The 13,066-nt window shown below is 42.0% G+C and overlaps 1 protein-coding gene across 1 annotated transcript; it reads left to right on the top strand.

Moving 5' to 3' along the window:
• The first annotated feature begins 4,691 nt into the window (after positions 1 to 4,691).
• Positions 4,692 to 9,381, top strand: ING2 (inhibitor of growth family member 2). Its single transcript, XM_032686416.1, has 2 exons — positions 4,692 to 4,881; positions 8,102 to 9,381. The coding sequence occupies exons 1-2, from the start codon at positions 4,692 to 4,694 to the stop codon at positions 8,770 to 8,772; spliced, it is 861 nt and encodes a 286-aa protein (XP_032542307.1). The 3' UTR covers positions 8,773 to 9,381.
• Positions 9,382 to 13,066: the final 3,685 nt, after the last annotated feature.

The following is a 13,066-nucleotide window of genomic DNA, read 5'->3' as shown; positions in this document are numbered from 1 at the left end:
CCCCTCCTCTAAGGAGCTGCAGTTCCTATGCCAGCCAAGCATACTCCGTAGGACCTGCGAGAAGCTGGTGCTATTCAGCCTCTGATGATTTCCAGAGGGTATTACAAACAGCTTATACTCTCACAAAAGAGCAGTATGGTTCTGCTCAAACCAAAGGGACAATAGGTCAGTATGCTCTGATGGAAGCAATGATGTCATATAAAAGTCAATTCCCTAACATGTCCTGCCTTGGGTCTATCAACTTCTCAAAACATTTTGGATACAGCCATGGCATTAAAGTATGGAAACTGAATGGAAAGAACTGTAAAAAACAGATAAATAGTTATTAAAAAACAAAGCACAGAGTAAACTTAGTTTGCACACTTTATTCCATTTTTTAGTCTGATCCTGGTGAGATAAGCAGAACCCATCCATTTAAAGAAAAAAGTTGAGCAGGATTTTGTAGCTGCTTTTTCCCCGTGTTAATACAAATCAACTGATTACTAATTCAGGCTCAGGAAGAGATTTTCTCTTAGAGCACATGGGCAGAAAACAGGAACTTCTCCAGTTTTTGAAGAGATGTTTGTATTTAAATGAGGAAGAACATATCTCTCCTGATCAGTGCGGGATGTTTGTTACTTCGTATTAGAAAGCTCTTTGGTACAGCTGAGGATGAAGCTAACAGGGAAAAAAGCACATGCCAATGTTTTCAGGAAATGCACTGTTTAGTTTATCATCATATTGAAATGATCTGATGTTAGGCCTGATGTTATTTTTAGGTGTTCTGCACTTGTGTAAATGAAAGAAAAAAATAATAATGATTGTTTTCATATGATTTGTATTCCACCAGATAAATCAAGCCTAATATTTAAGGAAGACCAAAAGCAATGATGTCTGGCATTATAGGGAACTATCTGTTTTGGATGGCCTGATGTTAGAGAAGCTTTTGAGAACAGCTTACCTGGACAAACGCACTATTACCTCTGTAGCTCTGGCAAGGATAGCTTCTTCCTGGAATGCCATCTATACAAAGGTGAGCTATGGCCTATAGCTTCCTTCAGCTGACTCTGTAAAGAGCTCATCTAGCTTGTACTCATTCTTTCATTTCTTTGGGTTTATTTTCTTGTTATCTTGTATAATTCTTCATCCTCTTCATCTCGTGGAAGCCAGAGAAGCATTTCTGCCAAGAAATATAGATCATCAAAAATCAGTTCTTTTACTTAAAAGAAGCATCCTGTTATCATCATTTGAGCATTTTTACTAAATACTAAATAGGTCTTTCACAACTACAGCCCCCTGTGGACTTGTCCTCATCAATAATTCTACTTTTCTTCTTTTTTTTTTCTTTTTTTCCCCCCCCACAGGCTGAAACACTTCCTGGACTATCAATGAAAAGCAAAAAAAAAAAAAATCTAACCAACTTGTGTATTATTGGGTGAAATAGGACAGGAATCAGCTGTGATTTGAGGCTGTAAAATCAGGACTGTGAAAGGTGAGAAGCAAAACTGCAAATGGGGAAAATAAGATTTGGATTAAATCTCTGGAAATATTTTATCATAGTAAAATCTATAATGAAATAATTTTTCACAAAAAGAAGGGGGATACTCTAACTGGGGCTTCTGTTGGGATCTATTCTCCATGAAAACTTGGGTTAGTTTAGAGACATGTAAATAAATCTAAATAAATTGGATATAGGATTTCTGTGTATTATTTACTCTTGGAATAACAATCGTTGAGATGGGTCTTATGCAATACACCCCAGTATCACATCCCTGATATCACCATGTATGTCAACCACAAGCTGACAATTGTCCACTTAGTACAGTGTTGGTGGAAATGTATGGTCACTCGGCCTCTCCATCTCTACAAACATCAGGGTTCTGCCCTACCTTGTCTTCTCTTACATCCACACTGTTCTCACATGCAGTCAGTGAGAGAAGAGGCACAGCTGGGTCATAGAGGTATCAACCTGCAAGCTTGAATCAAATACATCAAAATTCTCCCATGATTGCTCCTAGCCATTTTGAGACATGGGCAATGCAGAGAATTCAGCCTGTTACTCCTGCTTTCTTTCCCCCTGAGGCTTCAAACAGGCAGCAAGCTAAGGCTTCCTTTTTCTAGGGACATCTGGTCTAAGTTGCTACTGCATTCTTAAGGGTACTCAAAATGTAAATCTTTATTTCAGTGTTTGAAAGCAGCAACAACACCTAAATTCAAGAATCATTAGATGTTCTCTACTGTACCTTAGATACTGCTTCCCCCATAGTGACAAACTGCAAGTTTTTACCACAGAAACTACCTGTAACAAATGTTATGAATTATTCTAAAAGTGCTGTCTTGCCTATTTCTTTACCAACAGTCAGAGAAAAAAAAAGTTATGCCAAAACGTTGGTTTTAAATTAACATTTAATTATAATTAATGTTTAATTTTAAATAACATGTTAATTTTGAATGAACATTTTTGCTTTATTTTTTCTGATCTGTAAGGGAAATCTCCTATTTCTCAGCTTTATTTCCTCATGAATGATACAGAATGATACAGCCATTCAAACATACTATAAGCAGAAACAACCCCTCAAAACAGCCTACACCTTTCTCAAGAACATTGTATCACTTATACTAATTCAGGTCCTTTTGCACTGGTGCACAGATAGTGGTTTTCGCCTGTACAGTAAGTGTTATGTGTTAATATTATATCAAAGAATTCAACGTTCAGTTACTCAGTTACTTCAGTTACTCAGAAGTGACAGCAATGAATGCTACACCGTAAAGTTTGAGTGGGTTACTGCTGATGGAAGTGAAGGTAACTAGGTTATTGCCACCTTCTAAATCTATTTGTGCAAAAATGAGACAAGTAGCATAAAATGATCTGAGGCTTAGCTTCATTAACCTGAGCTTTAACAATACATTGAAAGAAAAAGCAGCTGGTTTTACAGGTGTTACAGATTTTAAGATGAGGGTGCCTTCTTAAGAACATGAATGCACAGAATTACAGACTTCCTGGTTTTTTGGCCAGAGTGACATCAGCATAATAAAGAGGGTTTCGAAAGTACTGCCTACAACTTTGTTTTCATTCATTTTTATGAACTTGCAACACATTACTGGCTTGGGCAAAGCTGTCTGTCTGCAGCTACAATTATTCAACAGCTTAGACATAGATATATGAAAATCACTGCCATGTAGAATACCCTCTTAGCAGCTGCATGAGATGGAAGTTAGGAACGTGTTTAAATACTTCTCTGAACTGGGGTCTTTAGAAAATAACACTTGCAGACTGCCATCATGTCTGCTAATATTGCTGTAGGACTAGCCGTGGAGCCATCTGGCACAGATCACACAGTGACAGAATCACAGGAAGAAAGGAGCCTGGAAAGATTCTCTGGAGGCCATCAAAGCAGAGCCAGCTTCACAGCCAGATCAGGTCGTCTCAGGTCTCAGCCAGGTAGGCTCCAAAAATATCCAAGAATGGAGACTATACAACCTCTCTGAGCAACCTGTCCTACTGTTTGACCACTACTCTAGATCATGCCATCCTGAAATGTTATCTACAGGACTAGTATGGGTACTTTTTAGTGCTGGCCACTTACCAAAGGTAGGAATGTAAGACAGAAGGGGCTTCGAGGTTTGCATTTTTTTATCCTTGAATCATCTCTGATGCTTTTTATTTCTTTTTAAAGCATTTCTGATGCTTTTTATTTTTTTTAATTTTTTTCAGGTTCCTTAAATATAAATGCAACATACCGCAAAACATACAGGACTTCTCATGATGTTTCGAGAGTCCACAAGATTAATCTTATTTCCTGATGCTTACCAATTATTATTCCTGCAGTAAAGATCTGAAAAATGTCTGAAAGAGAAGTGGAGATAAAATTGCAACTTTTTAGTAGTTCTATCCCCTTTATATCATTCTTCCAGTAGGAAAAATTATGTAGCTAAAAAGTACATATCTAGAAAGTATATTTCTACTATTGTTTCCTACTTTCCTGCTATAATTGTTGTGGCGAACATTTGATACAAATTCTGCAACAGCCTTGGAAAAGACGGGATATTCTGTCACATTTTGGAGATTCGCTGCTAGGCAAAAAAACCCGCTTGAATTGATTCCTCGACAGGACAAAATATGACTCAGCTTCCCTAAATCACAGTTTATCACAAACCATCATCGCTCTTCTTTAAAGCTAAATCGGGCACCTTTTTTTATGGGCAAGGACAGTCCGAACTCCCGCCTGCGGGCGCCGCGGGATCCCCCGCTCGAGTCGCGGCTCCTCCCGGTCGCGGAAGCGGCGGGGGATCCTGCGCCTTTAAGGGCGCCCCGCCCCGCGCGCGCTCCCGCCCCTCGCGGCGGGTTGAGCCAATGGGAGCGCGCGCGAGGGTAAGGCGGGAGAATGCAAACCCCTGGCAGCGCCGCCGGCCGCGCCTTATAAGGGCAGGGCCTCGCGCATGCGCGCGGCGGGCAGGGGCGGGGGCGCCGAGCGGGGGTTTCGCTTCGGCGGCGGCACCGCGGGAAAGGGCGCGGGACCCGCGGGGGGCGGCCGGGCCGGAGAGCGCTCACCGACATCCGCTCACCGCACACCGCGGCGCGGCCGCCCGCCGGCACAGGGGCGGCGGCGGCGGGAGGAAGAGGAGGAGGGGGAGAAGGAGGAGGAGGAGGAGGAGGGAGCGGGGCCGCCGCAGGGACCCCGCGCCCGGTGCGGGCGGCGCGGCGCCGGCGGATGTGCTGCTGGCGCGGGGGGATGATGCTGGCGGGGCCGCAGCTGGTGGCGGGGCCGGCGGCGCCGGGCGGAGAGCGGGCCCGGTTGCTCTCGCTCTACGTGCAGGACTACCTGGAGTGCGTGGAGTCGCTGCCGCTGGACATCCAGCGCAACGCCTCGCTGCTGCGGGAGATGGACACGCAGTGCCAAGGTGGGCGCCTGCGGGGCACCGGGCGGGGAAGGGAACGGGGACGGCCGCCCGCCCAACCCGCCTGCTGCACATGCGCCTGGAGCGGAGGGGCCGCGGTGGGACGCTGCCGGGCCCTGCGGGGCTGAGCCCGGGGCGGTGCGGGGCTCCCGGTCCCTGCTGCGGAGGCGGCTCCGCTCTGGGGGCGGCGCTGCTCAGCGCTAGGCCCCGGCTCCGCTGTGCGGGTCCGCTCCCGCCCCGCCCCGCCGGCGGTGCCGCTGGAGGCGGGGGCGCGGGATTCGGCCTTTCCGCAGCTCCGCCCGCCGGGCGGGGGCGCCGGTCCGGGCGGGGCCCTACCCCTGTCCCGCGTACGCAGCACGGGGCGGCGGGGGATGCATAACGCGCCAGCAGCGCTCCCCTGGGTCATGGAGCGGGTCCGCGGAGTGGGAAGTTGCCCTAAACTTATCCGGAGGCACGGCTCCTTCGGAAGAGAGGTTCAGTGCCCATTAAAGCATCCCGCGGAGTTAGCGGCGCGCAGCGGTGCCCGGCAGCTGCCGGCTTGCCCTGCCATGAGGCAGAAATTTGGTCCCCCGGAGTCGGCACTGGAGCTGCATCTCCCTCCTTCGGCATGGGCAGGAGGGGACCGAGGGGAGTGCCAAGGCCTCTCAGACGGTGCATGGCCACCTCAGGAGGCAGCTGTCGGGAAGGGATTCTTCCAATTATCTTTCTGATTACTCGGAAAGATACATAAGAACAGGCTTTTGTAAGTTTCCTGGGATTTTAAAGTTTAAAGGGCATAGACTTGCCTGCAGCATTTGGAATTCCTAGTTAAGGCTAGAATACCTAGCAGGCTCTTTACCTCCTGGTCGGTGGTGACTATTCAGCGCTCTTCATCTGCCTTGAACAGACTCAATCTTTTATTTAGGCTGTATCTCCTATATATATCATCCAGTACGGGCCATAGCGGAAGTTTGTTGCTAGTTTTAACCAAAGCCTTCAACTGTTTTAAAAAGCAACAAAAAAATCTTGAAAGACCCTGAAAGACGGATAAAAATATTTTAGGCCCAAGTTTTAAGATGTAAAAGCAATGCTCTGTTATTTCAGCTAATTTGAAAGGTAGTGATAGTCTGTGCAGATGGAACAAAGTCACTCCTGTGCTTAGAAAAGAAATCCTTTTAGCTTTCATTAGCTCCACCAAACTTAATCAGATTATCTGTAATGAACACTTGGCCCTGGTTTGTGTTGGTTTGAGGGGTTTTTTTGTTTGTTTTTGGTTTTCCCCTAACAGGGATTTCAGAGCTGTTTATTACAATGTATGGGTGCCTTCTCTAGTCTTAGGGACTCACAAAGCATTTGGTAAACTTCCATCTCTGTTAGTCAAAATGTTCTTTCCTCTCTTTAGTGGATGCTGATCCATTTAAATCTTTACAGGCTGCATCTATGGAATAACTGACGTGGGGTGAATGTTGTTCTCTGTCACAGTGTGAAAAAGTGAACAGTTATTGTTTGTGGCTTTTGCTGGGTAGGGCATTCCAAATATGGGTAGTCTATGTAACTATACGTACACTTTCCGGCCCCCCTCCAAAGAAGTTCATGTGGGAAATAATGTGGCTAGAGATTATTGTACTCTGGTTATGCCTTTCTCATTCAACAGCATACAAAGTACCTTTACTCCATGCTTTTCAGGAGCAGAGATTAAGATTTTTTTAGTTTATTTTCCCCCTTTTCAGGGCAACAGGCAAGTGATGCAGCTGAAGATACAGGGAAGCTAATGTTTTTCATGGTAGCTGGGATGCTGATATTGAGAAAATACAGGTTAATTGAGTTACCAGACAAGAGGAATCTTCCCCTAGTGAAAGTCTGGAACAGAACAAGATGCGTTTGGCTCCTGTTGTCGTACAGGTTTCAGAATTTATAGTAAAAAGCAGCTGTTCATGCTTAAGCTACTGTTTCAGGATGTCAGCAGGAAAAAAACCGCTGGGAACGATGTGGAGATAATAGCTATGACTTCTATTTAGCACAAGCTTGAATCATTTTACAACTGTATAATGCAAATTCTTTAAAAATGAAAGCCAGTTTGTGAAACGCAGGTCTGTCTTTAGGAAGAGGTAGACTGTGCTGCATGTCTTCTTGCTTTAGAAATAAATAGTTCAGTACCATTTATGAATTCTGTTTCCGGTTCACATAAAATCCTTAAATTCTGAGGGCACCAGTACTGTATCTAACACTGTGCATCAAGTTGCACTGTCAGTTTTTCTAAAGTATTTCCTGTCCTTTATGTATAGATCTAGTGTAACTTTTGGCTTGGAAAATACTGTTTTAAAATCCACCAATATAGAACAGCAGTGTACAGACTAAGACTGATGTATAAGGCATTTGTTGGTCTCATATTTGGGTTCATTAAATTTGCTTCTGAGTACTATATTTAATGAGAAATTCACAGCAACTCATGCAGTTATTTTGCGTGAGTAGCAAGAAGGAAAGCTTGGTAGTCAAGCTATAAGCCACTCATTTACTAGTTGCTTAAAAATATCCTGTGACGCACTAAAGAGAGGGTCACCTATTCTCAGAAGTTCAGCCTTGATTTAAAATGCAACTTGCTGTACTTTGTTTTGGTAATAGGAAAAATATTTTGAGTGATGTAAGTTAATTTTCATCCTGATTGTAAATTTGCTATTATGTAACTTCAGTTGTCATACTCCTTTTATAACTACACTGAAACTGTAATACCAAACCCTTAGACGAATAAGAAGAGGAAGGCAGAGGACCCAGGTATCCTAATTCTGGAGTGTTATATATCATGATACATAATGATTCTATGAATTTAAGGTTTCTTCCTGTGATAAAGTAAGCTATTGCTTTGGTATTTAGGCCAGGGGTTTGGAACTACTGTGATAAGGACTCTTAACAGAAACTCTTGCTTTTTCAGATGAAGGGAGGATCTGGATTGTCTACGCATCAGCAACTACTGTGTCCCTTTTCTTGGGTTATCCTTTCTTTTTCCAATGGCTAAAATAAGCTTGCTCTTTCTTAGAACTTGAGAATTTTTTTCTTGCAACAGATTGTGACCTTAAACAGTGATTTGATGACCACTGCAACTTGAATAATATATCCTATCTAACCCACTTGAGTATACTAGAATCAAAATTTGTACTATTTCCCATCAGTTAGAAATACATTCCTGTGTTTTCTTGAGCATGTTCCATCTTGTGTAATTATTCCTATTATTATCTTTATTTTATAGAAGCGTTAAAAGAAATAGATGATGTCTATGAAAAATACAAGTCGGAAAATGACCCAGTTCAGAAAAAACGCTTGCAGCAGCATCTTCAGCGTGCATTAATCAACAGTCAAGAACTCGGAGATGAAAAAATTCAGATAGTTACTCAGATGCTAGAACTGGTAGAGAATAGAGCCCGTCAAATGGAAACACACTCTCAGTGTTTTCAAGATCTGTCTGAGAACGAAAAGCCTCTGGAAAAGGCAAAGATGGAGTCGTGCCAGCCAGAGAGATCTTCCCGCAGACCCCGTCGCCAGCGAACCAGCGAGAGCCGCGATCTGTGCCACATAGCCAATGGTATCGATGACTGCGATGATCAGCCGCCTAAGGAAAAGAGATCGAAATCTTCCAAGAAGAAAAAACGCTCCAAAGCCAAACAGGAGAGGGAGGTTTCACCTGTAGAATTTGCAATTGATCCCAATGAACCAACTTACTGCTTATGTAACCAAGTGTCTTACGGCGAAATGATAGGATGTGACAATGAACAGTGCCCTATCGAGTGGTTCCACTTCTCCTGTGTTGGACTCACCTACAAACCGAAGGGGAAATGGTATTGCCCTAAGTGCAGAGGAGACAATGAGAAAACAATGGACAAATGTACTGACAAATCAAAAAAGGATAGAAGATCGAGGTAGTGAAAGCAATTTATGTTTTAAAGAGTTGCTCCTTTTATATTAAAATGTTTCATTTCCCAAGAACGCTGTTTTAGGAAATGCATAAGACTATGCAATAATTTTTAATCTATACTATTAATGGAGTATTAAAAGCTGTTATATACCTTCTGTGATCTTTAACTTTCTGCACTGAATAACCAAATAATTGAAACAGGGTGGCTTCAGACCTTTCACAGAAGACATTACAAGCATATGGAGCTTGATTTCAATTTAACCCATTAGTATTTTAAAGAACCTTGTGAATTTTGAACTAATGGTGGTGGGAAAGATACTGAAGAACTTCTCATGTTATGGTAAAGGTGTTGAAAGGCCTCACGTAACTGCTAGCATCTTAACAACTGAGTTTGTTCTTTATCCCAGGTTTTACGTTTTCAGTTTTTGTGTTAACATCACACATTTGGAGTTAGGGTTTTTGAATTCAGCTGTAACTGTAAAAGTCTTCCGAGCTAAAAGCCCACCTCTTCAGTGACTTTCATATGACCAGTATGTTATTTCAAGGAAGAAAATACCACTAACTTAAGCTTTTTTTTTTTTTTGGGTCAATATTAAACTCTTGTCTTTGTGACTTTATACTTGGGAGTCAGTTTTTGGTATGATAGAATTATGGTGTATACTCAATTTTGGATATTCTTAGTAGGTTTTGTTTGAGTTTTGTCAAGCATCCCGATATTGTTGAAGATGATCTCTCTATTGCCATAACTATTTCCTTGATTGTTTATATTTTGCCACTGCTTATGTAAAGCTTGAAGTGATAGAAGGATCCCTTAGGAGGAAAGGATATTACCTTTTCAGAGAACAGAAATTGCAAATATGATGGAATCTTCATCATAATTGATCTCTCGAGAGCTGAAACATGACTGGTATTTTCTGGGCTGTAAACTTTAATACCTTAAGTGGTATTTGTGTCTGTGTGTGGCTACACCTGGGTTTACGCATAGCACCACATTTCTTGGACTTAGGCAACTGTCTAAAAAGCCTGAAGGTAAAAGCTTTCAATAAAAGTTTTGATAGATAATAAAAAAAAAAAGGCATAAGCATGCCTGGCACAGAGCCAATAGACAAATCCCAGCAGGTTTCTGAAAGGCTGTGAAAGAGTGTTGTCCAGATGTATCTAAACACTACTTGGGTGGTACTTAAAAGTGAATTTCCTAATCTCCGTGTCTTAGGGGAAGTGAAAAAAAGATGAAAACAGGTGTTCTGTTCCTTTGTAATGGGAGATGCTAATGGAGAAGTGAGTGGGGTACCAAAGCTTGCACTTAGGGTTCCTGCTCAATAATCTCTTCTTGATACTGGAATTCTGGTGGGCTTGGCAGCAGCTCTGCAGGGCTGGGTGTGGGGGTTATCTATGGGTGGGCTGCAAGTGCTCATTAGTCTCCGTAGGTCTCTACCCTTTGCTGCTAAGGTTTCCCTTGACAGGGCAGAAGGAGAAGTGACACCATCTCTGGCCAAGCCTGGCTGGAAGCAGTTGTGCTGAGTTGAGAGCAGCCCAGAAGGCAGGTGAGCAAAGGCAAGCTGGGATGGATGAATGCCATCAAAACTCCTTCCTGCATCCCCACTAGAGGGCTGTGCTGGCTGGGGCTGGAGGGCAGGATGTGCTGTGCGTGGCATACACACAAAAAAAGCCTTGATGCTGTCAGGCCAGATGGCACCAGTCAATGTGCAGGACACTCAATATTATAGGCTATGTAACATACTGAGCTTGTTTCCTCAGTTATGATCTGATTACTTGACAGGATTTAACACTTGCAAGTAATAGTAATTATATGTCAGGGGACTGTAGAGGTAGTGTTTTCAATTTTTGCTCTAAAATTGTAGGTTTATTAAGTGGACTAGTGCTCCACTGGGGAGACCCATACCACAGTAATTAAACAGCTCCTGCAGGAAACTACTGTAAGGGCTCTGACCATCAGCAGGGTAGGAGAGAAGGTAAGCCTTATCCCTACCATGCTTTCCAGGCCTAGTGGATGATGTGAGGTTGCAATGATAGTCTTCTTGAGGGAGCTGGATCATGGCTACTGATGGAGTATGATCAGGCCCACTGTTGGAGATAAGTGGCATAAGTTGTTGTCTGTGCATTTTACTACTTTTTTAATTTGTTATGGGTTAATGATTCTCAGATTTCCTTCTTGGCAAGATTGATTGGAAGCCTAGGGCTGAAGATTGTATGAACATGCAATGTTGACCTAAAATGGCATGCTTCCTAGTACTAAAAAACAAACATCACTTAAGTAAACAGTCCCATTGCAGAATGAAGTACAAGTGAATTTGTAACTATTAACATTACTAATTTATCTTGAAAAGTATTGCTTGAATTTGCACTGGGTAAATCAAGAATAATTTTTTCCAATGCTGAAGAGAAAGCAGGGAGCCTTATATAATTTTTCATCTGAAATAATTGCTAAAGTAGGAAGTGTATGTTGGGGTGTTACAGAAAGAAAATTTTAGATTTTGAAAGTGGTCCAGATATCTCTAATGCAGAGATAGTTTCTTTTATGCTAATGGACCTTCTAGTAGGGAATATGAATTCTTAAGTTTTCCAGTGAAGATGCTGCTGGGGAAATTGCACTTGCTTGCCTAATACATGAAATTGCTCGAATGTAGATATAATTCAGTTTATATTGCAGATTAGCAGCGTGCCTCAAATATATATGGGTGCTTCTAAAATTGCTTCTTTTAAATGCTCTGGCTAATTTGTTGTGAAGACATACATGAGAAGATCTGATGTTATCTGGCATTTAGCATTTCACCACTTTTTTTTTTTTAACCAAACACAAATTTTGTGGGTTTGCATCCGTTTTCATAGAAGATCAATGGTAATTGCTGAAGATGCACATAAGAGGCTAGTATGAAATCAGAAAGGTAAGTAGAGAACTCTTATGTTGCTTCTTAATGTTGAGTTCCTTTTCTTAAAGGGATGAACCTCACTAGTGAAGTGAAAACAAAAAGTAAACACTGCTAAACCAGTTCATCTTCAAGATATATATTGATTGTCATGAAGTAAGTTTAGCTTCTTGCAAAAAAAAAAAAAAAATCTGGGCTACACACACTTTGGAAGTTGATAGAAGTGTATGTGACTACACAGGAAACCACTTCCTCTTCTGAAAATAATTGCTGCACCCTAATTCAGCCTAGGTTATATCTTGTTTCTTGAAGCTTATGAAAATATGGTACACTTCTAAGTTCTTGCTTTTTGCCTTTCAGTTTTGAAGTAATGCAAGTTCAGCAGCAGCAAAAGGTCCCCATAAACTATTTAAAAGAAGCGGTATCGGAGCGAGAGTGTTTCTTGATCATTGTCCCATGGACCAGTTTGATTAATCTTGACAAAATAATCATTTAGTTAAACCAAACTTTAAAGCAAAACACAAATACACGTAATAGAAAGATTACTGTTTTGAAAGCAAAATGAACAATTTCGTATTTGCCGTCTATATTGTAAGGCCATCTTGATATCTGCAGCACAGTGATAATACCTCCATATTTAAACTAGTTTTAACTGTATTTCCCTGCCAAACTAACTAATCTACACATCCAGAAATAGTAATGTGGTACTGACAAGTCTTTAAACTAGTACAGAATGGTGGCAAGTGAAATGCCCATTTCTTCCTTGAATTTATCTAAGAATTTTGTTTTGGATATTCTTTCAGAGCTGAAGTGAGTCTTTGTAAAGAAGATGGCATTTCATAACTTTGAAGACTCAATTTAAAAGCTTCTCACTTCAGCTTGAAGGTTGTCTGAATTCATACTTGACATGCAGTTTGGCACTTCTGTGGCTTGTGCCGTTTCTGACTGCAACAGATCTGGCTCTTGAAAGTCCTGATCTGGGTTTTTATTCTTTAGGCTCAACTGCTCTACTGGGACAAAACTCCAACAATTTTCACACCAGCAAGTTAATGGCTTAGAGTTCTTTCTCCCTCTTATCTGCTTACACACTTATTTTATTCAGAGGGGTCATCTCCAGCAGCTCTGCAAGTCTTTGACATTGACACCTCAGATTGAAAAAAATACTGAAGGTTTTTGCATCTGATACTCTGAAGCTGATGAGCAGGGCTGTCACTCAAATTCACAAGAATTGTTTTTCTGTCCAGTGCTAGTTAGGTAAGACGGTCTGCTGTCAGTGGTAAAAACAGATGTTACTGTGCAACTGTTCAAGTCCGACAGACTTGTATATCCTAGAAGGAAAAATGTTTGGATTTTTTACTATTAGCATGCCATGAAAGAGCTGAAAAGATTTGGAAGTTTTCTCTTGTGCCAATTT

The sequence above is a fragment of the Chiroxiphia lanceolata genome, chromosome 4 (assembly GCF_009829145.1).
Source record: "Chiroxiphia lanceolata isolate bChiLan1 chromosome 4, bChiLan1.pri, whole genome shotgun sequence".
In the NCBI taxonomy this organism is placed as follows: domain Eukaryota; kingdom Metazoa; phylum Chordata; class Aves; order Passeriformes; family Pipridae; genus Chiroxiphia; species Chiroxiphia lanceolata.
Note: the sequence above shows the minus strand (reverse complement) of the source record. Positions and strands in the feature narration are given on the sequence as shown.

Bases quoted from the DNA above. Each gene is read 5' to 3' on its own strand.
- ING2 (XM_032686416.1), top strand. From the start codon at position 4,692: ATGTGCTGCTGGCGCGGGGGGATGATGCTGGCGGGGCCGCAGCTGGTG. The intron at 4,882-8,101 runs GTGGGCGCCTGC...TTTATTTTATAG, and splicing joins GATGGACACGCAGTGCCAAG to AAGCGTTAAAAGAAATAGAT.